This window comes from Clupea harengus, chromosome 21, assembly GCF_900700415.2.
Source record: "Clupea harengus chromosome 21, Ch_v2.0.2, whole genome shotgun sequence".
In the NCBI taxonomy this organism is placed as follows: Eukaryota; Metazoa; Chordata; class Actinopteri; order Clupeiformes; family Clupeidae; genus Clupea; species Clupea harengus.
In genome coordinates, this window is record NC_045172.1 from 9,359,971 (window position 1) to 9,384,790 (window position 24,820).

The following is a 24,820-nucleotide window of genomic DNA, read 5'->3' on the forward strand; positions in this document are numbered from 1 at the left end:
CTTTATTGACTAAAAGTCACATACCATCTCAGTCACCTTACACATGTGCATAAACAAAGCTGTATTAATTGATGTATTTATTGAAGTACTTTAGTCTATGCCGCCGAACTTTGTTCTACTCTTAATGTATATATATATATTTTTTTTGGGCTGTTCCTACTGTTTTTGGATAGTTGTAGTATTGTTATGTTATATGTTGTTGTTGTGCTATATGTTGTCCCTCGTCACACCAACAGGAGAAGCACTCAACATTTTGTTGTATAAATACAATGACAATAAAGGCTTTTCTATTTATATTTATATTTCTATATAGAATAACTTCCTCCTTGTAGGGATTAAAGGCAACAGTGCAATTTACTTGCAGACATAAAAGTTGATATTATTGTTGCTGTAGTTGTGTCCTTACAGTATTACTACTATCTGATAGTTTTGATTGAAGCTGTTGATGATGGTAATGTGATGTTCAGCTTCTGCACTCTTGTGGGGGACTCTCTACACTCTTGAGACTGCAATGCAGAGACAAAATGATTGGCAGGGATGCCCAGGCATTTGGAAGTTCCTTTATTCGTCAAAGCAGTTATGGCAAGTGTTCATTTTATTTCAGTGGATGGAGAGAGTTTTAATAGAAAAGTGTTCCAAAAGAAAACCCCTCCAACCTATATCAGCTTTTATAGATTAAGAGGAGACATTTTTTGCTAGGTTAAAGTGCACTATTATAATGGCCACACAACTTTCACAAAGTTTCCTCAACTCTTGGTATTATGACATGCAGTTCTAGGTGAAAGGCCCTATGATGAGACAGCTATTCATGGTATGCGTTACATTATTTCATTTATTTCCTTTTTGGTTTTGAACTAAATATGTGACCATAATACTAATGCCGTCATTATCATACAATAATAGAGTCATTTCCAAGGAAGAGGACTGGTAGCACGTAACAATCCTCTCGGAGGCACTTGATGCTTTCGCTGCCTTGAGAAAGAGCCCTTCTAAAAACTGCCTTTTATAATGAAGCAAACTAATGAGGCATTCATGAAAAGACGGCCTTTACCTTGGAGGTTAATAAGTTATTACCATACAATTATGCATACACATAATATACGATTTCCACCATTTCTCGCACAGTTGGGAGAGACTGCACAGCCGAGCAGCAGCGATGCAGCCTGACAGCTGACGGAAAGTTTACTGGCTCGAAAGCACTCAAGACACAAACTATCTCTCTCTCCCTCTCTCTCCCTCTTTCTTTCTCTCTCTCTCTCGCTAACTCTCTCTTTTTTTGTGACCCACCAGAAGTGGTGAGCTAAACTCCTTTTTTGCCCCAGAGCTCTTTAAACATGTCAGGTTCTTGCTCGTATCCTACTGTCAGGTTTAAGGAATCACTTTAAAAAAGCAGAGCACTGACGGATGAGGAACGCAATGAACCTGAATGCAGTGCTGAGTTTCAGAAAGTTATTTTTTTTAAACTTGTGCTTTGTTGTTCAGTGGTCTCCTTCTACCAGCCAATATGACCAGTCACACACATATAAACCCATTCATAAACATACATACATACGTGCATACATACATACACATACACATACAGTATCTACAAACACACACACAAACACATGCTGTACATACATACAACAATGTGGAGCAACATGCCCAAGAAAGGCCAAGCAGAGCCATCACAATACACACAAGTACACACACACACACACACACACACACACACACACACACACACACACACACACACACACACACACACACACACACACACACACACACACACACACACACGTGTGTATTATTGTCCCATAATAGTCTTCCTGTAAAACCTCTTCTAGAGTCAATCTTACTGAGCCGGTAGGTTTGTTTAAAAAAGTCCACTGATGAAAGAAATGCCAGAAGCCCGCTGTAAATCCAAATTCAGTGAGCATTTCTCAGTCACAATCCACTGCTATCAAACAAAACATTCTCCCACTTTGTTTGCTGGGGATTGTGCACCACCAGGGGATCATTGTAAAGCTACGCCGCATTTCCACGTCCGTGCATTTGCAATAATTTTTGCCTCGTCCAGACAGCCTGCTGGGGAGAACTCATTCTTTCCTTTCCCTCAACCACATCTCTCTCCCTCTCTCTCTCTCTCTCTCTCTCTCTCTCTCTCTCTGTCCCTCTCTCCCTCTCTCTCTCTCTCTCTGAGTACACCAGGCGCTCTGTCATGGTTTGCACTGAGCGAGAAAGTGGCAAGGATTAGTTCTTCTCGTCGATGGTAAAGTAAGCGTTGGCCCTAATTAGTCTAAACGGTTGTGACTAGCTAAAAAAGAAGCACACTCATCCAAATCAAATCTCTTCGCTCCACTTTCGGCCTGATTACACAATAACTCAGCACTGAATGATTGCGATCCCGAGGCAAACTTTGTGGCAGCCTTGAACAGAGTTGTAAAGGGGTTGTCATTGCATTCTGCATCCTTTTGCACTGCGATTTGTTTCCCTTCATCTGCTGTTGCTCCTTCCTGGCGCTAACAGTGCCAATGGCAGAGCAGAGCGGAGCAGAGAGAATCCACACAAGACTAGCCCATGGATGGGGAGAGACCGGGGGTGTCTAGGGGAGGTCATGATCTCGGGAAGCGGCGTGTCTTGAAAAGACTTGACAGTCATTCTGAGTCTAGCGTGTGGGTCACCGAGGGAGTTTGAAGAATCACATTTTGCTCCCCCACTCCCTCTGTAGAGGGATGGTTTAAAAAAATCACTCCCGGGAAAAGACGAGGCCGCTGTGCACTCCCCCACAGTAATCGCGCCCCCGTCGATTTCTATATATTTTTTCATGCTCGCTTTTTATTCTGAGTGCAGAGAAACTTTGGCGATTGTTATGTTGGTCAGGCAGCGGGGCTCCACTTCTTACTTTTTCACCTGTCGGTCCTTCCCGTGTACAGGACAGAGACAGAGAGAGAGAGAGAGAGAGAGAGATAGAGGTAGTTACCAGGGTCGAAGACACCGGATGCGACCTTCCTCTCACCTGGGTCCGAGTGACCTTTAGATTAATGAAATCCTCTCCCAGTGGGAGCCGAGAAGCCCCGCAAAACTTTTACGCCATTATGAAAGTCATAAATCATACAGTTGTCAAGGGTGCCGCTCCTCGACAAGTGGAGGAGGAGGAGGGGGTGGACACAGATGAAGAGGTGTACGGTCTCTCTCTCTATATATACTCTTCATCTCTCCACTCTGACTCTCTCTCTCATCCTTGACACTTGAGACAGAATGTCTCCACCCTCCGACTCTGAAGACCCATGTACATTACCACTCCATTTAAGACAGGCAAGTGCTAGGTCTCAGAGAAATGGATTGGTCAATTGCATGTGTCACTGCTCTCCTGAGAGAAAATAAAAAACAACAACTCTATTTCAACATGCTAACTAACGCAGCCCTTTCTCTCACAGTGGTGCCTTGAGGGCTTTGAAGACCACTATCCAGTGGTGAATTGGCTGGAGCGGGGAGAATTCATTGCTCCGCATGGAGACTGGAGAGGATTTTAAAGCCATCTGATTTATTGGACTCTTTTCCGGTAAGCCTTGTCCCTCACCATTTTACAGCAAGTGTGTGGGAGGACATCTGCAGGGCGGCAGGAGCGACTTCTGCTCAGCCACCCAAGAGGAGCGACTTCTGCTCAGCCACCCAAGAGGGATGAACGCCTTGACTGGTGGACCAACAGACATCCTAATTGGACTGCATTGATATTTTCACTGAATATACAAACCTTTATCCATACACACAATGAACATGTTAAAATCGAACTGAGTTGAAATATGTTGTGTGTCCTAAATGGGGGAGAGTATTATGGAGATGTGAACCCACACATGCATGTTTGCCATAATTCTAACAGCATAATTTGAGGGCTTACCAAATCATTCAAAGATGTGATTTTTGGTTAGCCACCCATCTACCAAAGGTCATTTACAGTAAGAACACTTACCTTAACACACAAGAGTAGTGTCCAGCATCTTGTAGCTCGGCTGGCCGAAACCATATTGAGTCCTCTTCCTTGCTCATTCGTATGCCGTCAAAGGAGATGGGTTCTTCAAAGCCCTGTACTAAAGCTCCATGGTCCCCAAGCCCTGTGCTTTTGTACCACATGAGGTTAAGTCCAGCACTTTGGGCATGAGTGTAGTTCGCTCTGATATATCCATAGAATAAAGCACATTTAATCCGCACCGGTTCTCCCAAAAGCACTTTGTATTTCAAGTAGTCCACCGACCAGTCTGTGCAGCCATCCACTGTAGACAAAACAGAGAAGAGAGAAGTGGGTTATAACAGCTGCTATTACATGGTTATAAACATGGCTAACACCACTGTACTGCAACAACTCTTCCACAGCAGACCTGTAATTACTGTTTTATAACATATAGCCTCAACCTAGTCATACCAACTTTAGAAATCAATATAAATTTGACACTAACTGTCTTTCTTTAGTTGTGTGGCCATCATCCACACACTGTGATTTAAAAAAGACACAACACTAACTGGTTATTGTAAAAAGATTAAAAAAATCCAAACTGCCTCACAGGTATGATAGCTATAAAACCATTGGTGACAGTGGGAATCCAGAGTGGGCCTCCCACGGAACACAGCAACATATTTAACTACCCTAAAGGAGATGTTCTGTTCCCGAAGAAGCCTCTTATCCCACCATGTAATCTTCCCACAAATACAAAACCGCTCTCTCTCTCTCTCACACACACACACTCCATGCTAGAATGCCTATAATTTCGACCCAAGCCATGCTTTATATTCAAAAAGGGCCTCCGGAGCTGCCATGTATTATTTTGGGGGATAAAAAAAGAGAAAAAACTGCGATTTTCCCATATCAACATTTCCAGGACAACAAAAGAGTGTGGGGTAGTGCCGAGAGTACGAGAGAGAGAGAGAGAGGGACAGACAGAGTTGAGAGAGAGAGAGCGCACACATCGGGCAGAGGAGGCCGAGGAGGGAGACTGCTGAGACTAACGTGCTCATTATAGTGTGTGGAGCCGGACGGAGCCCGCAGCTGTGTTTGGATGAATAGCAGTTGACTGCGCAGCCAGCCGAGCCCGAGCGCCGGCACCAGCTGTGACCCAATCTGAGCCAGGGTTGTGTGTGTGTGTGTGTGTGTGTGTGTATGTGTGTGTGTGTGAGTGTGTCTGTGTGTGTGTGAGTGTGTCTGTGTGTGTGTGTGTGTGTGTGTGTGTGTGTGCATGTGTGTATGTGTGTGTGTGTGAATGTGTGTTTAGATATGTGTGTATGTGAGTGGTTTTACATTTTGTGTGCGACCACTATGTGTTTGTATTTAAGTGAACAAGACTATGACAATCTGCATATGCATCTAGATATGCCTGAATCTTGGCAAGAACGTATTTTTAAAGTCTGTATATTTGTGTGTATGTATGTGTGTGTGTGTGTGTGTGTGTGTGTGTGTGTGCGCGCGCGCGCCAGTCACCCACAGCCCGGCTGGCTGCAGCCTGCGTCTCTAGCCCAGACCAGGCCAGGATATGGGACTGAGTCTGCTGCAGAGGGCAGCCAGATATGGGAGTGGAGCCAGAGAGAGAGGACCTTTCAGGTCAGGGCTTAGATTTCTGAAAATGTTGTCGCTGAAAAAACAGCAGCAGAAACTTTGGTTTCTCTGCAATGTGTAGGCCTACATGTGCAGCTGAGAGGATCTATTAAATCCTGGGAGTTTATGTTGGTTAGTGTGCTGGGTGGGTAAACACATGTATTCAAACACATGCACGCACTTAAACATGAACACACGAAAAAACGGAAACGAACACACACACAGACATGCTGACACAAAAGTCATTCATTTAGAGAGTGACAACGCAAATGGCATATGATGAATAGGAGTGGCACGCCCATCATAATCATCCTCCTCCCCTAGCTTTACAGACAGTACATTCAATGCCTTCATACAGATTTAAGCAGCGCTAAATGCTAACAGCAAATGCAGTGGTACTGGGAGTACTTCCCATTAGCCTTTCAAGGCGGTGGTTAAGCTGAAAACACACAACGAAATATCACTAAATTACATACTAACACGGAGAGGCAGATGCCCTGGGCTGAACTGTGATTGCATGTAATAATGCACTGCCAAGCAATCACGGCCTCTATATTTCATGAGGTGGAAGATAAAAAAAAATGGAAATCGAATCCATCTATCTGTCATGTCTGTTCACTTACATCAGTATAAAAATACATACCTACACACTTCATCACTTGTTTTTCGATATATATTTAAATCATGTCTCCAGTACACACATACACCATACACACACAAATTAATTGTGAATCATACAGTATTTCAGCCTGAGATACAGAGATACAGAGATGTAGATCTCCTTCTCATCAATGCATACAGTATGCATACATCAGCTTTATATTATATTTAAACTAATCTCACCCTGCAGTCTAATCTAACCCTACACCTGTACCCCTCAGTCAGTCATATAGACATGCTGTGCAGTATGTCCTAGGATGACATGACAGCTGTTACTACAGTTACTGATGATGTAAACACTGCCATACAACCTTACATATCTTACTAACCCTAACCCTCGCCTTACATCACATCCATGACGTATTTATGACATGCTTAGTACAGGCTCCAGTAAAGCACTGGTAGTGTTCAAAACCCTAAATGACTCTTTAAAGGAGTGGATGTTTCTTAGATAGTCGATCGCTTACTAGCCTACGTGGACACAACGCCATGCTCTAGATGTTTCAGAGTCCAATGTGTGGTCTACTAGGCGGTGGCCACAGTGTCCCTCCCTTTCTGAGACCTGTTAAGAATGTCAGCTAGCCAGAGCCATCAGCAGACATCTCGCCCTCTAAGAAACGCCATCGCAAGCCACCCCGCGAGTGGCGCTTTTGGGAGTGCTGATGAATTTTCAATGAAGGCCTGTCTGTTGGTTTGGCAGGGCCCACACCTAGAAGCACAGCTGGGGGATTACCCTCCTGTACAGTGCATTCATCATTTATAAACTTCAGCTGCTACCGTGCCGAGGACACTAGGGGATTCCCGGTCTTTTTGTTAATGCAAAAGTGTTGTAGTGGGCGGCTAAATTAAGAGCAGGACTGAGAGGCAGACGACGACCCAGCTGATGATCCAGAGCATTCGAGGAATGGCACAGAGATGACAAGCTCCACTGACTAGAGGCTTGCGGGAGAGAGAGAGAGAAAGAGAGATAGAGAGAGGGGGAGGGAGAGAGAGACTGAGAGAGAGAGGAAACTTGGAGTACAAATGTGGCGACAGGTCAGCTGTGCCCATCTACTCCTCCCATCCTCTGTCTCATTCTTCCCCCTCTCTCTCCCTCTCCATTGTTCATGCTCCTATGGCCGATCCCTCTCTTCCCCATCTCTTCCCTACCCATTCAAACAGCTGGCGCGCACAGCTGCCGAGCACTCAACAGGCTACGCTAATTGTGTCTCCATGAATGTTTTATTTACAAAAAAGAAACAAACTCTGCAGCTAATTAACAGTGGAAAACCATGTCCAATAATTCATCCATGCGATTTTCATTAAAACCTACTATAAACTACTCTCTACTTCCCTCTTCTTTGGTTTACGTGTGTGTCTGTTTTCTTGTCTGCCCCTGTCATAGTTTCGTGTCACATTTCAGGAGGACGTCCTGGGGTTGTTGTTGTGAGCCCACATCTTACAAGCAAGACGAGCAGACAAATTCAGAGTGGTATCACAAAAGAACACTCAAGGAGGCATTGTTAAGCCGCAGAGAGACAGACTGTAAAAATGACCCAACCAATTTCATGCTTGTAAAGAGATAGGCACTTGGCAACACCTTAATTACATGGTGATATTAGAAGCAAAATTCAATTAAGTCAAACAATTAATTCTTATTTGGTCGGCAATGGAAAACACACCAAAAAAAAGAGACTTCACTTTCACCTCAAGACTCACCAAAATCTGGCCAATCAATTACCAAACATTCATTTCAACATAAAATATTCTCTCCCCTTGAAAAAGAAAAGAAATAGGCATGGCAATATTAGCTGTGTAGACTGGCAGTATGTGACATTTCCAAACATAGTTGAGACTTATTAAAGCTCTTACATTCCTCTGTTGCCATGGTGACAAACCAGAAAGGAGGGTGGGTTAACCTTGCTAATCAAGTACTTACTAATTAAGGCGCACACTGAGCTCAGTAATAACTGCGAGGCAGTGTGTCAATCTGTAACTAAAACAAGCAAACACCAAGATGGTGAAATGTAATTATCTTTCTTAATTATCAGCAATGTACAGTATTCTTACTTGTGGCGGAGGGAGTAAAAAAAAAAAAAAAAAACCTCCCACGCCAATTTCATGCACACAGGTTTAGTCATGCCCAACCATCATAAAATTATTACCTTATTCAAATCAGAAAAAACAAGAGATTGCTGTGCATCTTAATATGATTTAATTGAACATGTGATATATGTAAATGATATGGTGTGTGTGTGACGTTACAATTATTACAGCAGGAAGCATGTTCTTGCACACATATTTGCCATGATAGATACTTCAGCAGTTCAGGAGTCTGAAGTGTTTGATTGACACAAGCCTTAATGGGCAATTAGCCGAAGAGGAATGATGAAACTGCCGTGTTGTGGCTCAACCAAATATCATTAAACTCTGATGAAATTAATTATTTAGAATACCCAGGGTATTGAAAATCTTTTTTACATAACCAATAAACAAATATTAAGTGGGTTGCTGATGTGTAACCGGAGTGCAGTGTGTTTAGCATTGACTGAATTAAACAGTGAGAGACCAAAATAAAGTGGCATCAAACAGAGGAAGGGAGAGGGAAGGAGGCAGAGGGGTGAGCAGATAAGTATTTGAGTCTACTCTGCCACCATCTACAATTGTCCTGTCAGCCATTGTTTGTTTTCCAGCTATATCAGTCTGATTTAGGCAAAAATATAACTGTGTACGTGTGAACTCATCTGTATGTGTATGTGTGAGTGTGTGTGCATACAGTACACATATATGTACATATCTGGATACATAACCTAAATTTTGTTCTTCTGTGTCCACATGTGTTTATATTTGTCTCTGCGCATGTGTGTGTGTGTGTGTGTGTGTCTGCAGAAGTGCAAATGGCTGTGTGATTCATTCCGGGTTGCAGGGAGCTTGGTGACACAGACCAATCTGATGCCCGTTCCCCATGGCTTCTTCCCATTATCAGGGGAATGATTAACGTCCCCTCATCATTTTGCCTTCCATTCATTTGAGCGTCCCCTCATCCCTCTGCTCAGGGAGATAACGGTCTTAAGATCCACGGCCCTATTCTCTGCGGCTAGGCAAATTCACCATCAGATAGAAACAAAAGAAACCGCAGTTCTGTTAGGACAAATTGAGCCAGCCTTGGCAAATGTTCAACTTCAGGCATGTGATGTCAGAAACTAGCAGTGTGTTTGCCAGTGTGGAAAATAAGCATAGGCGCTTATCCACCACAGGAACTTGCTGGCCTCTTTCAGGGACGTTTCCGAGGGCAAAATAAGAATATACTCTGTGGTAGGCACTTCTGAGTGATGGCCCTGAGAAACTGAGTGAGTGGAAGACAATAACAGGTGAACGAAGAGCAACATATTACAGAAAGGCTGAAAGAGCCTTTCAGGGGGGGGGGGGCATTCCTGTAAACGTTTGCACCGCGTTTCAGCAGTTGAAAAGCGCCTTATATTTTGAGGATAAAAATATGTATCTGAGTCTGTGTCTGTGTGTGTGTGTGTATATGTGTCTGCATACGTGTGTGTGTGTGTGTGTGTGTGTGTGTCTGTGTGTGTGTGTGTGTCTGTGTGTGTGTGTGTGTCTGTGTGTGCATTTGTACACATGTTTGACTGTGTGCATGCAGGATAAAAATATGTATCTGAGTCTGTGTCTGTGTGTGTGTGTGTGTGTGTGTGTGTATATGTGTCTGCATACGTGTGTGTGTGTGTGTGTGTGTGTGTGTCTGCATACATGTGTTAGTGTTAGTGTGTGTGTGTGTGTGTGTGTGTGTGTGTGTGTGTGTGTTTGTGTGTGTGTGTGTGTCTGTGTGCATTTGTACACATGTTTGACTGTGTGCATGCACACCAGTGTAAAAGGGGTCTTACAAAACATGCATGCATTATGTGGTTAGAAATAAATGGCATAAAAATGGGTGAGTCAAAGACAGAGAGAATAAAAGAAAAGTGTTGTTTCTCTTTTTTTTTTACAATAGGGGATGATTATAATTTGCTCGGCAAAGCACTGGCGTCATCTCAGCAAAATAACTGCAATGTCCTCATTGAGTTTTGTGGCTTTCAATCCATGTAAACCTAGGAATGAGAACCATAAAAAAAAAACATCCTGCAGGCAACCGATTGATTTTTCATTGCCGTGCCAGAATGCTGAAAATGTCAGCAGTTTAATTGAGTAGTTAAAGCTAGGAGAGTTGAAGACATAAATATTTTTTTCCCTAGAAAGTGAATTCAATTAAACAGTCTTTATGGGTATGTTTAGCCTAGTTAAGAGAATACCGTTTTGACTAATTCCTGGTCACATTTCCATCAGTCATTATGAACAGCAGGGGTGGGAAGGTTATGATTGTGTGTGTGTGAGTGTGTGTGTGTGTGTGTGTGTGTGTGTGTGAGTGTGTGTGTGTGCAAATGCATCCATCTTTAAGCTAGGGGGACTTCACTCTGTGAATCTATAGACAGAAAAAGGCATGGAGAGAGACAGAGAGATGCACAGAGAGCTGCAGAGAGAAGGCAACAGAAAGACACTTCCTGAAAGAACCTCCTCAAAAGCACCCGCCACAGTCACAGCGGGGCACGGGGCATATTCTCTCCCTCTCTCACAAAAAGAGTCTCAACTATAAAACTAGTGCCGCTATAATGTCACCGCAAATAAAGACAGATTCTTTACAGCAAATGCCGACTCAAGCGTTGCAGTGAAAATTGCTGACAATTTATATTCCTTATTGTCACTGGGAACCCCTGAGAAAAGTTGGTGGGCTCTGACTGAGTGGATTGCTCCTGCAGTGTTGCGAACATATTACAGCCATGACACATGGAGAGGAGACTAGAGGGGGTTGTGTGTCTTTAAGCACAGGCATCCCATCTGCAGTGCAGGGAGAGCACACGTCTGAGGATGATGTTGCCCTGAGCAGACAGCCCAATGCCAAGAGATATGCTGGATAATAATAGGCCCCTCTATTGCCCTTTAACAGTGTAATAAATACATGCCCGCGAGCAGGAATAATTTAAGCCACACTCTCACAAAAGGAAAAAAAAAAACATCTCTCGCTCAATCACCAAGACAAACATATGTACAGACAACCTCCCTTCAACCGCTCAGCACACACACACACACACACGCACACAGACACAATCCATTAGCCTAAATCCATACCAATATAGCATACACAAGTGCACATGTGGACCCCCCCCCCCCCCACACACACACACACATGCAAAGGGCTTTAGCCTACATACTGATGCAGCACACACACACATAAACATGTACCAGGGTTTCCAATTTTTTTCCATGGTAAATTAATATAAAATGATATATTTGCCAATGAAAATGGAAGTTAATAATGCTCGTGCAAAACATAGTTATAACACAGGCTATCCCTAAATAGGACGTTTGTGTTTTGACAGCGAAACAGCCTTTTAAAAGCCTACAGTACTTTTTTTTCCACAAAAAAGTTGCAACTTCCCCTGATGACTGAATCAGCAGCTTGAAGCCTAGTGCACATACCAAGATATAGTAGCAGTGATGAAGGCGCTCTTCGGTTATGTTAGGTTTAACTTTAACAACAGCATGCAAAACGCTTATTCATGAGTTCAGCTAGCTGTACCCCGACTGGGCTACACTGGCTAAAATTGCCTGTGTTCTACCCATGTCAAGCATGCTAGCAGAGGGGCCTCTCTCTGCAGAATCGAATTAAGATGGCGCTGCAAAGTCGTCTGGACGAGCAGGGAATGACGCGGCTTATGCAAACTGCAAGCTGCAAAGATGCATTGGACACATCTGATTTAAAGTCAACAGCAGAACAAAAAAATGAGAAAATGAAATGTTACCTGGAACCCTATAGGCTACATCTGATGCCACACAGGCCTAGCCTTTTTTAAACAGGCTACAGATGTTACAGGTTACAGATGTATTATAACGGTCTACATTTTAGCGGCTAAGGTTGAGGTTTTGCTCAATTGTTACTATATGTTTTGCTTAATTGATAACTGTTCATTAAATAGTCAAACAGATTTGAGGTCCTTTGTGATTTGAGGTACCAAAATGTGAGCGGTACTTTTCAAATGTATCCAGTGAAATAACACTTTTCTGAACTCCAGAACGGCAAGAAGAAATCCTAGCGAACACCCTGGCATGTACATAGATGGATGTTTGCTATTCTCAAGAGCTTAGTCCTTATCTCTGTCTATCTCTGTCTATGTTTTGTCTCAGTCACACATATCCAAACACACATGCACAAATAGATGGATTTGAGGTGTATGGAATGCTTATTTATTGGTTCTCCTCCTTTTTTTTCACTTTCTCGCTATCTCACTCGTACAGACACACACACAATCACACACACACATACATACACACACTCAGGCACATGCACACACACACACACACACACACACAGACACACACACACACACACACACACATACACACACACAATCACAGACACACACGCACACGCACACGCACACGCACACGCACACACACACACAGTCACAGACACACAATCACAAACACACAATCAGACACACACGCACACACACACACATGCACACACACACACAAACTCAAACACATATTCCAACAATAAATGACATGCCTCACACCTCCTGTTCACCCCACCTGATGTCAATGCTGGCGCTGGGCCATGGCCAATTTCAATTCCAACTCACATGCATACGCATATGCAAACACACACCCTTTCTATTTCCCTCTCTCTCTTTCCCTCACTCACACACAAACACACACACACACACACACCTAATGTGTGAAAGTGCTTAGCACAGCAGAGTAGCTTCTCAATTAAGAGGGGGCATAGAGGCCTGATGTGGGGAGGGTGGGAGGGGACCTTTCTCTGGGTCACAAATGAGCCGCTTACCTGGGTGACGGAGGCTCCCCCAGTGGTCAGGAAAACAATGTCGCCTCACCCCCTGAGTCTCTCATTCATCATCAGGTAGTCTGTGGCATTCGTCCTTCCCACTAAATCACAAGCTGACTTCAGTTCACTCTCTCATTCTTTCATTCTCTGTCTCTGTCTCTCTCTTCTTCTCTCCCTGTCTCCCTTTTCAGTCTCTCTCTCTATTTTCCGTGTGTCTCGCTCACCATTTCTCCTCCCTTCTGCTCTGCCTCTCACCAACCAATCCTAACTGGGATAAGATGACAATTTGGAGTGACGAGGCACCAGGGGGCTATCACTCAATGGTGCCAACAGTGCATCTGACTCAACAGTCCCTGACCAGTCCCTCACTAGTCCTTAACCAGTCCCTCATTCTCACCTACACCACAGCGCAGCTCATTAGCCTCATAGCATTAGCAATTAAAGCAAGGGCCAATTAGGGAGAATGGTGTTCGTTTGCAGTGGCTAGGCCAGTCATCGTACGGGGGTAACACCTGTACGGGGTGTGACACCTGTGCCGAGGGTCAGAGGATCCAAATCGGCGCACAGCTATCTTGTTTCCACCAAGGCCCATAATGCGTGGCACCGTTGGCTGTGCTCATTTCTTCAAAAAGCTGCTATTTACATGCTTCCTTCCAGTTGTCTGCATATGTCAGGGAGATAAAGCAAACCCCCTTTTCCTATTCACTCTTCCCCTCAATCCACACACACACACACACACACACACACACACACACACACACACACACACACACACACACACACACACACACACACACACACACTCTCTCGCTCCGCCCCTCGCTCTGTCACTTTATCCCCGTGACACTCCATCTTCATTTCTATGCTTGTCTCTCTCTATGTCTCTCTCTCCCCTCTGTAAGTGTCTGCTGTCATTTATATGCAAATGTACTCTAAATAAAAAATGAAAAAAAAGGATGGTTATCCCCTCCTCTTCTTCCTCCCACCACTGCAGTTGCACTCATCCAAACAAACATGGCCGCCACCACTGCCAATCCACCAAGCATCCGATCTACTCGATATAGGTTTTCATACATTTCTCTACCCAGCCTAACTCCCCACATCCCTCCTTTAACCAATACCACCATCACCATGCTCTGGTGATTAATCGCTGCCGGTGCCTCGCTCCACTGAGGTGATGGTGGATTGAGGAGAGGTCATGACAGTGTCAAGGAAGGAAGAAACCAAGAGGCCTGTCTTGTAGGCTGTACAGGTGTTCATTTAAACTGGGCAGGAAGGGCAGGGTAGGGTGGGTCCACTTCCTGTGACCCCCTCCTAGGCTTCCCGAGTCCCCCACCCCCCACCCACCATTATGCTGGAGTGTCCCTAAGAGCACAGCACGGTCAGTGCTTCTAGCATTATCACTCAGTCCATAATCATTTTAATTTCGTTTCCATATCATTGGCATAACACTGAGATCACATTACAGAAAGGGCAGAATGCTCCTGATTAGTAATAAAATGCCAGCTGTTAAGGACATGCTCAGCAGTCGCAGAGGCAGGAAGCCACTTCACTGTGAGCAGGTGCCAGGTCAGGGGAGCTAATTCATGGGCACATCTCAAATAACTGACAACCTTTTCAGATAGTATAATTGGCTTGACTGCCTATTCCAGGACTTCTGAATCATGCTCCTGATGACCTCAACTTGGGGGAGGGGGAGGGGGGAGGGGGGGGGGGGGGCACTTAGTAGGATTTTCCTGGAGTTAGCCAGAGAAACGTGCTGAGTAAAAATGTATATAAGTTCATCTAACAAGTAAACAAGTTGTGCTTTGTGGATATATTGTACAAATAAAAACACAGAAATTACAATGGTTTGGGTGGTGATCCTCTTTTCAAACATGAAATACAACCGTATCATTGCCCTAATATAGTATTAATTAATAATCAATTATTAATTTGGTGAATCAGATATTGTCTCAAGACACCAGATGGGCAATTGAAGTGATCTGATGAGTGATCACAGCTGTGTTAGGGCAGGGAGAAATCTGCCCAGGCCTGCCCATACATACCCATCAATCAGAGTAGAGCCATAGGCTAATGAACTCTAAGCACTGCCCAACGAGCCAATATTTCTCGTCGGACGTCTTCACCAAAACATTACCAAAACACAACAAAGATATACCTCTGCAAAGTTGGCTTACAAAAGAAGTAAGTACTTTGCACTACTGAGAAAATCACTTTTCATCAACTTTTTAGTTAATTTGGCACGTACTGTTCCAAACTGACTTCATAATACATAATTCATTTTTCTCACAAATGAGCTAAGCCTTTTGTTGGTATAATTCATTATTTAGGTTAGTATTGGAATTGGAAGCTCATTTTCATCAAGTTCTATCATGTGAACATTGCATAGAAGATATGCTGTGTTACAAATTCCAACATCAAAGACTTTGTATTTATGAACCTCTTACTCCAAACCAGACTATTAAGAATATCTTCATAACTCAGCGTATTGGCCTCTATATTACTGCTAACTGCTATATTACTTTTTTATGTTTTTGTCTCAGAACAAAGACAATATACAGATATTTACTTATATAGTTTGTGTTTTCGGTGCTACATCTATTAGCCATCACACCTGCTGCTACACTGAACAGTTATTCAGAAAAACAATGTGTTTTTTTCAGGCTCACTACAATCCCAGCAACATAGGAGTGACACAAGTGTTCGGCCAATTCCAGTGTCACACAGACAAGCTAAACACACTGGCCTGAAATAATGGGATGTATCTGCAGAATGTATGAGTACAGTCAATCAGATACAGCCCCAACTCTCTACTCTCTGTCTCCATATTATTTATGAGCATAGCATGGAGGGAGAGGGAAAGATGGGAAGGGAGAGAGGGAGGGGAGAGAAAAAGACAGAAAGGGAGAGATTGAGTGTGAAAGAGAGAGAGAGAGAAAGAGAGAGAGAGCGAGAGAGAGAGAGAGAGAGAGAGAGAGAGAGAGAGAGAGAGAGACTACACTCCTCCTGACTAAGACCTTTTCTGGCTTACTCCATACTCACAGTAGCCATTTGTATTCTGGACCTTTCCATGTCCCTGTGAAACCAATAGCCTGGAAATAGAAAGCTCAAGATTGTGTGCCCCTACCACAGAGAGTCATGATGTGATGGCCTGCATATGTAAACGAAACACTTTGTGCTGTGCTGTGAAGGAGCCCTGTCAAAGCGCATGAGGAACCGCTGACCTTTTTTGTGTATGGGATCTGTCAGTATTGATGCTCACACTCCTTCTCCTTCTCCCTCTCTCCCTCCCTCCCTTCCTCCCTAGCTCTCTAACTCTACAAGCATTGTCCTCTCTCTCTCTCTCACTCTCTCACTCCTTCTCTTTCTCTGACTCTCTGTCAGTGGAAGAGAAACATGTGGGTAAAGATATTCAGTCAAGGAGGGGAAAAAAAAACATGGAGGATGATATACTGACATCTCTCTACAGCATTCCTGATCATGTTCCTACAGCGTGTGCTGCATAGTGACATACAGTAGAGCCACTGAGGCTTATTCTGAGAGAACGGTTATGCAACGACTTGTCAGACGTATAGTGTAAGCGGCACCTATTTATTATAAGGTAAAGGCCCTGCTCCAGGGCTGCCACATGTATAGATAATAGATCAAAAGCTAATCAATGATGCTAATAAGTGTTAGCCAAACGTGTCCTAGCATAGAGGACAGAGTTTGAACGGACTGCTAAACATCATTTATTGCACATAATTTTCAGAGTGCCATAGAATCTAATGAGGTAAAGATAGGGAAAAAGAGAGAGGGAGAGAAAGAGAGAGATAGAGAGAGAGAGAAAGAGAGAGAGAGAGGGCAATGCTTGTACAAATAAAGAAAAACAAGGGGTGTGGATGATGAGGAAGTTCTGGCTTAAGTAACTGCCAGAACAGAGGTGGAGACGCACCCAGCGCTATTTCAGAGTGTTAGCAATTCAATTATCCACTCCCGCACAGGAGTCCCTTTATGCACTGATGATTTCATTGTGACGCTCTGCTGTTTAAATCACAGTGGTAATCAGCCTATTGCAGACAATGATGCCGCTCACTCGCACAAACAGGCACACGCACTCGTGCACACATGCATGCGCCTGTAATGTAAACAGATACACGTATGCATACAGGCGTGCACGCACACACACACACACACACACACACACACACACACACACACACACACACACACACACACACACACACACACACACACACACACACACACACACACACACACACTAACAAACACAGAACTGCTATCTCATCAAAACAACCTCAGACTCATCCTGACAATCACATGTGCAAACACATTCATCTACAAACACTTACAAACACACACATACACACACACAAACACACGCACACACATACAAACGCACACACTGGCATGGGCAATTTGCTGGCACTGACTGCCAGGAATGCTTTCTAAGGGAGCGATAGCTATTAGAGGACATTACTGTCAAATGTTGAAATCAAACTACCTGCCGCCCACTGATTAGAGACGCAATTCAATTACGAGGACGGAGCGATGTCCGCTTATTCAAAGTGACGGCTGCCGCAGCCGCCGCCAGCACACACAGACGGACAGGAGCCTGAGGGGGGGGCCGACGTAGAAAAACGCAGTGTTCCGCCGCGAACGTCTGACAAGCACTTCTCCTCGTCAGGAGTAGGAGAGGAGACGAAAAGACCAACAAAGATGGGAAATGCACGGGGGACTCTTCGAGAAAACTTTTTGTCATTATAAACTTCTTTCCATTACCAACGCCATTAGTTGGCATTTCTGGACAAATATAGATGTTAATTGCTGAAGTAATTAAAGCAATACACCACATTATACGGTGTATTTATCATCACCCTCAGAGTCATCCATCATTCTGCAAAGTTGGAGGCCTATTGATGTTGACTACTTCAGTTTTTTTTGTTTTGTCTCACTGAAAAAGAAAATATTGTCCAGAGTGAGCCCTGTGACCCTCTGAGGGCAGGCACATGTTGCTTACAGTGTGTCACCATTTTGAAACAAAATGGAGTCCGGTGAGTTTCAGACTCTCTCAGTGACTGTGGGGCTGTGTCAGAGATTGTCCTGACCTCCTTGACTTTTATCATGCGCAGACAGACAGGCTGGTGCCTTAACAAGCTCTTCATTCCTTTGATTTAAACAAGCCATCTGATTTCGTGCAATGAGCGAAGTCCGCTTGCTGATAACCTCATAACTCATCCTTGTGCTTTGGTAAGTGATCCTCACAAGACTATGAATGAGAGAGAGAGAGAGAGTAGTGGAAGCAGTGTTGGGTGCTCAAGAAATTATAATAAAAAAATGTATATGCTGCATGTCAGCAAATTAAAGCTATAATGCAAATGAAGTTTACAATAAATCCATCCGCAGAAAAATAAGAGAAGGGGCTAAAATAGGAGGAAAATTAAAATTGCAATCTTGGCATTAGTTGCTGACATTTGCATATGCATAATTCATTCTTGCTGCCTTTACTTCTCCGATTGGATGAAGGGGAAAGGAGAAATGGAGAGGTGTATAAAAAAGAATGGGAGGAGGCCCAGTAGCCAAGTATGACTATGCGCACAAAAGAGAGAGAAAGAGAGAGAGAGAGAGAGAGAGAGAGAGAGAGAGAGAGAGAGAGAGCTAGTGCGGCCAGGGGGAAATTGGCAGATTTCACATTATTGGGCGGAGTAAATTACCAGGAGAATGGTCATTGATCATGCAGACCCCAGGCGCGCAGGGGCAAACAATGTGGCGGCGCTGTCCGAGAGCACTTATTTCAACATCCATCCAATTTCATATGGAACAACAATACAGATAGCGGGACAAAAAGCTGATTAGTGTCACGCTGAGGGACGGCAAACGGGAAGAGAGGGAGCGAACACGCCGTCTCGCCACTACAACCCCCCCCCCCCCACCCAACACACACACACACACACACACACACACACACACACACACACATCCTCCTCCCCCGGACGCATTCCCCCCGGCAATAGCGCTGAAACACTTCAGCTATCAAGGCCAGACTCCATTTAGGACAATGGCTGTTGTCTGGGGTGAAACAAATGATCTGTTTCATGATAGTGATCACAAGTATCTCATTCAGGCATTGAAGATGTCTACTGTAAGAGGCACTACAGGGGCAGTGAGATGAGAGAGATACAAAAAACAACATAACACTGTAAACATCCAAAGTAGCTTTTCTGTAATATTACAATTCATATACAATTCAACAAAATGGTTTAAAAATGGGATTAATAATTCCATTTGTTTGCTTTGCTATAAAAGCTCAGTGGCGGGGACAGTCATATTTTCATTTGTATGCAATTTGGACCGGCCCCCATTTGCACATAGTATTATTGGCCCATTCGCACATAGTACTATTGGGCTCATCATTACCACCAGGGTCAGAGTGTAGGCCTACTAGGTGCCAAATTAACCATTTGGTACTGATGTGCCAACCACCTTAGATTCTACCAGGCTTGTTGCTTCCTTCGTTCATTAGCAAAAAAAAATCTCTCCTCCTGAGAAGTTGTGCAGATAAGTAAGCCCACCTGCCATGGATATCCCCCCTGGGCCAGCATGTGGACGCCTCACTCAGAGAATGAACGACCAGCGCTGGTGAGAAGGCTGGGGCAGCGGGGCCTTTTTTTTTCTGAAACCCGTCCAGATTTGTCTTGCGCGTTAACTGCCGTTTGCACTCGCCTGATACTGTCTGACAATACGACACGGGACCATTTAACTTCAGGCCGGGCTGTTTGCACTGTGCCGCTCTGTGCTGTTCGGCGCGGCGCAGTGCAGTTCCTATCCGGACGGCACCCGGACGAAAGGCAGGCAGACAGGCAGGCAGCCGGCGGCAGTTTGTTGATCGTTATCGGTAATCCTGGTCTCACAGAGGCCTGATAGGAGGCGGCCCCTATCCCTTGCTACTGACACTCCCCAGAAGAACAGGGGAGGGGCAGAAGCATCGGAACAGGCACACTTTAAGTCTAGCCATTCATATCTGCTCCGCCTCCACTCACTCTTCCTCATTCTCTCAGTACATTCGCACCCCATGTGATTGTAGGAAAGACAGAAAAGGACACCGTGAAACTCTGCCTCCATGACGTGATACGATGAGTTTCATTCATTCCATCACAAAAAAAAGGAAGAAAGAGAGAGAATCAAGGTCATCGACAATGCCCTTGACCAGTTTCAGGGCTATAAAAATGGATCCTTTTAATGACTTCCAATTGGCTTCAAATTAACAGAAAACCAGTTATAGAAACCCTATTTCCCCTGTTGTGAGAGAAAGGATGTCATTTCGACATTTCGACATTTGGATTTAGGTCCTTATCTTGGTAGGGAACGTTTGGCTGTGGGAATAAAGCTTGATGGGCCACGTCTGGCTGAAGAAGTCATTTGAAGTCGAGACGTATGCCGTACATTTTGATTGGCCCCGGGCCACCGGTGTGAAAAGGTGACTACAGCTGGCCAAACTGGAATCGCAATTTCACTCATCATCCTTCTTTTTCATTGCCCTGCTTGTTTTTAATCATTCACGACGGGGCAAGTCTTCTTTTACCTTCAAAACACAAGTGGTGAAATTGGATCCACATGCTTGGTAACTTCAAATAAGAAGTTGCAAATGAGCCAAAAGATTTGTCTCATTAGTCTTAGTCGCACGAAATTCGCTAATTAACAAGTCGATTCCATTGTGAATGCAAGACAGGAGAAGGGATCTCACTTTGTGCAGCAGGATTTTCCCTGGTCTGGTTTGTAGTTTCATTTCACTGATGAAAATAAACCTGTCTGTTCTTGCACTGTCTGAGTAAATGCATCTACAACTGAGAGATAAGGCAGCATTATATTATATTATTCTAGCCTCATATCTAGGGTGGATGTCTGTTTATGTGTGTCTGTGCATATGCTTGTGTTTGTGTGTGTGTGTGTGTGTGTGTGTGTGTGTACATGTGTGTGTGTGTCTGTGCATATGTGTGTGTGTGTGTCTGCAGTGGTCCCAGCGTCGTGTGGAATGTTAGCATAGCTGTCAGCCCCTTAATCTTCCCACCAAGGAAACACAGCCTGCAAAATGTCATCTTCCCCATTTGCGCACATGTTTACACTCTCCACGGGTTCAATCGCGTCCCGTTTGACAAGTCATTATCACTTCCCTCTTCTCAAAAGCCGTGTGTAATTAATCTGAGCCAAATTAAACAATAAAAAAAAATGCTTTGATTGTGTTTTTCTCTCCTTTTTTTCTAAAACGAAGGAGTTTACAGCAGTGCAGTGGATATCTGTGTTGTTTTTAGCAAGTGCGTAACGCGTGCATCATGCTTCTGCTGTCTGTTATGTTTGCGCTGTGCATTCCCTCATATGTCCTGTTATCCTGCATAAGGTGAAAGTGTGGTTAGAGACTGCCGAAGTAAATAAGCGACTGATTCAACAGATGACTAGGGAGAGACGTCAGATCAAATAACAGAGAAGCTTCATGCCGGTGAGGACACATTCACACGTGAGAAAGAATAACCTCATGCCCCTCTGTACCTCTCCTTCTCTCCCTCTCTCCCTCTCACACCTTTCTCCCTCGCTTTGTCTCACCCTTTCTCGTTCTCCTTTTCCATTTTCCATTACCCTCTCTCATTCAGTCTACTTTTCCCCCCTTCTATTGATTCATCAGGTCTCCCTCAGCCTACCGCCAGTGACACGTATAAAATTAGAGTAGAGCTGCTGCCCTTTTCCCTGTGTGTGAGAGAATGTGTGTGTGTGTGTGTGTGTGTGTGTGTGTGTGTGTGTGTGTGTGTGTGTGTGTGTGTGTGTGTGGTGTTTCTCTGGATGCCTTTGTACCTGCTTATGCACGTTTAAGAGCATCAAGAGAAAAGCACACATACACAGCATGTAAAAATACTCGAGGGATCATACAGACTGCATAATGCAACAACACAGAAGTGAGATTTAAAATACACAAAGGGAAGAAGAGACCGTAAAAATAATGTAGAGACATAGAGTGTGTGTGAGAGAGAGAGCAAGAGAGGAAGTAGAAGTAGAGAGAGAGAGAAAGTTGGAAAAAGGAAAAGAGACAGAGGAGGGACAGAGAGAGGGGCAGGAGAAAGAGAGAAAGAGAGAGAGAGAGAGAGAGAGAGAGAGAGAGAGAGAGAGAGAGAGAGAGAGAGAGAGTGAACCCACTTCTAGCTGTGCATATTAATCCAGCACCGCAGTGTCCCATGCTGCTCTCTGGCAAGGTCACCTGAGATTATCGTGTGAAGCCATGACTAAACAGCCTGGGCGGCGATTACGGAGGACACCCTCCATTTCAGCCCCAGCCGCCCGGCCAAGAGGAGATCCTTAATAAATGATTCCTTTTTCATGCATTCCATGAGCGGGCGAAGGAGTAGGAGGGAAGCCGCATACATGAATGCTGATTACAGATGTGATGACATAGCTGTTACTGTTTCTCTCTCCCTCTCTCTCTCTCTCTCTCTCTCTCTCTCTCTTGTGCTCTCTCGCCCTCTCGTTCGCACTTGTGTGCCCCGTAGCAGTGGTGCTGCAGTAAAGCTGGTGTGGGTGGCCGGTGTTTGAGGGGAAGCATAAACTGGCCTCCAGGGCTACAGTTAAAGGAATAACCTCCAGAGGGTGATGACACCACCGTTTCACACACTCGGACCCCCATAACCGCAGACGTCTTATTGCTTCCTCTGATTTATCTCCGTCTCCTGCTTTTTTTTCTCTTATTTACTTTCCTCTCCTTCATCTTATTCAGCCTGTTCCATATGAAACGGCGAGTCTTTTAACGGTCTATTTTAGAGCTTAATGTCTGGTCTGTGCAGGCTGCTTCGGCTGTGCAGAGCCACATACACACACACACACACACACACACACACTCACAAACATCATAATCTGTGTTCTAAATCGAGGTTTGCCTGCAAGAGATCTAATGACTTCCAAACAAAGGCTTTCATATAGTATTAATGCAATCAGGCACTGGGTGGATCGTGGATACTCTTCCCTACTAATAACACACATAAACAGCATCACAGCCTCACAGCATTAACATAAATAGATAGGCAAGCTTCTGGAACAATGCCTTTACTGCTATATTCCTAATAGCTTGTATCTTAACCACAATTGAATCCTTGTAAGCATCTATAACTCGATTTGTTTTTAAATTAGGAACCATTACTCTTGCCTATCAAGTGTCTAACCCGCATTGGTATACTGTGGCGATGCTATAGTTGAGTTAAGACGTACACAGTGTTTCAGAGTGCTCAGCTTAACAAGTCTCCATCTCCAACATGCTAACATGCTCTCCAACAAGTTTTAATATCCTGCATGCTAACATGCTATGTGTTGGAAGCAGCATAAATACGTAATCATACATACAGTATAACATGCACACACACACACACACACACACACACACACACACACACACACACACACACACACACACACACACACACACACACACACACACACACACACACACACACACACACACACACACACACACACACTAAGAGTGGACACCCTGCGAGCCACACTGAGGCTGGATATACTGTGGTCTGTCAGGCCACTGCACAATTTATTTTACATATTGATCCAATCCTAATGGAGCCCGTAAAAATTTAGATTAAGGGTTGTCACCGGTCTGTATAAATCCATCATAACCCACCAGTATATCTATTCCCTCTCCATTTAAGATCCTGCTAATGGCAAACAGTTTTCCTATGGTCCCTCAGATGATCATGTCATTAAGTAGAGGGATAAACCTTATTTAGTTAATGACTACACTCGTTAGTTTACCAGAGCACGTGTTCCGCAGCGTTTGATGCAGGCAAGGAGACCTGCTTTGCAAGGCAAGGAAAGAGACAAAGGTTCAATTTCATGATCTTATGAGCATCTAAGATGTGAGAGTGCTGCCACACTACGTTTTTTTCAATGCTTTAAAACTCAAAACCAGCACCTTGAATCCCAATAACGTCCATGTTTCCCCGATGTTTGCTGTTAATATGATGAGGTGTCGGTGGTGTTGGTGGGGGAGAGTTGGAGTTAACTGCACTGCAAAGTCTTTCCATTTCTTTTTGTTATCAAGCAAGTCCTGTAAACAGCTTCTGCTGATCTCCGTTTGACAAGCACAGTCGGGTGTAATGACTTATTTTTTTTATTAGAATTAATCTGCCTTGCAGCGTTTTCTAGCAGATAATTAACTGACACTTTCATCTTCATTCTAAATGGCATGTTCATTAACAGACTGGTGGCCTCTGAAGGGGAGCAACTTTAACATTTCTTTTAATGGATATAAACCAATAAATGGAACAATATTGTTGGGGTGAAAATCATCATTTTCAGTCATACGGTTGACAGGGGCACAGGCCCATTCCTAGAAGGCAGAAAATGGGCTACTGCATGGAAGCCAAGGTAGCTGATGTGTGATTGCACATGGCAGCAGTACAATGCATACCTTGCATTACCTCTATAGTGCATTAGTCTATTCTGGTCTGAAAGTAATCGAGTATGATGGCCTACGTAGAGACACTGACTCACACACATTCACTGACACAAGAGCATAGCTTATCTCTCACTATCCCTCTCTTTCTATCTATCTATCTATCTATCTATCTATCTATCTATCTATCTCTTAATAGCAGTTTATCAATAATTAACTTAAAAAGAGAATGATTAGTGACTGGTCAGGGACACAGAAAATCCAGCATTCATTT

General features: G+C 44.1%; 1 protein-coding gene across 7 annotated transcripts in view; it reads right to left on the minus strand.

Moving 5' to 3' along the window:
* Nucleotides 1–24,820, minus strand: part of il1rapl1b (interleukin 1 receptor accessory protein-like 1b) — a 261,412-nt gene that overhangs the window by 151,182 nt on the left and 85,410 nt on the right. For all 7 annotated transcript variants that reach the window (XM_012837302.3, XM_031558959.2, XM_031558956.2 and 4 more), the window contains one exon: nt 3,956–4,256. In XM_012837302.3, the coding sequence (XP_012692756.1) occupies nt 3,956–4,256 (301 nt within the window). The remainder of the gene's footprint in view (nt 1–3,955; nt 4,257–24,820) is intronic.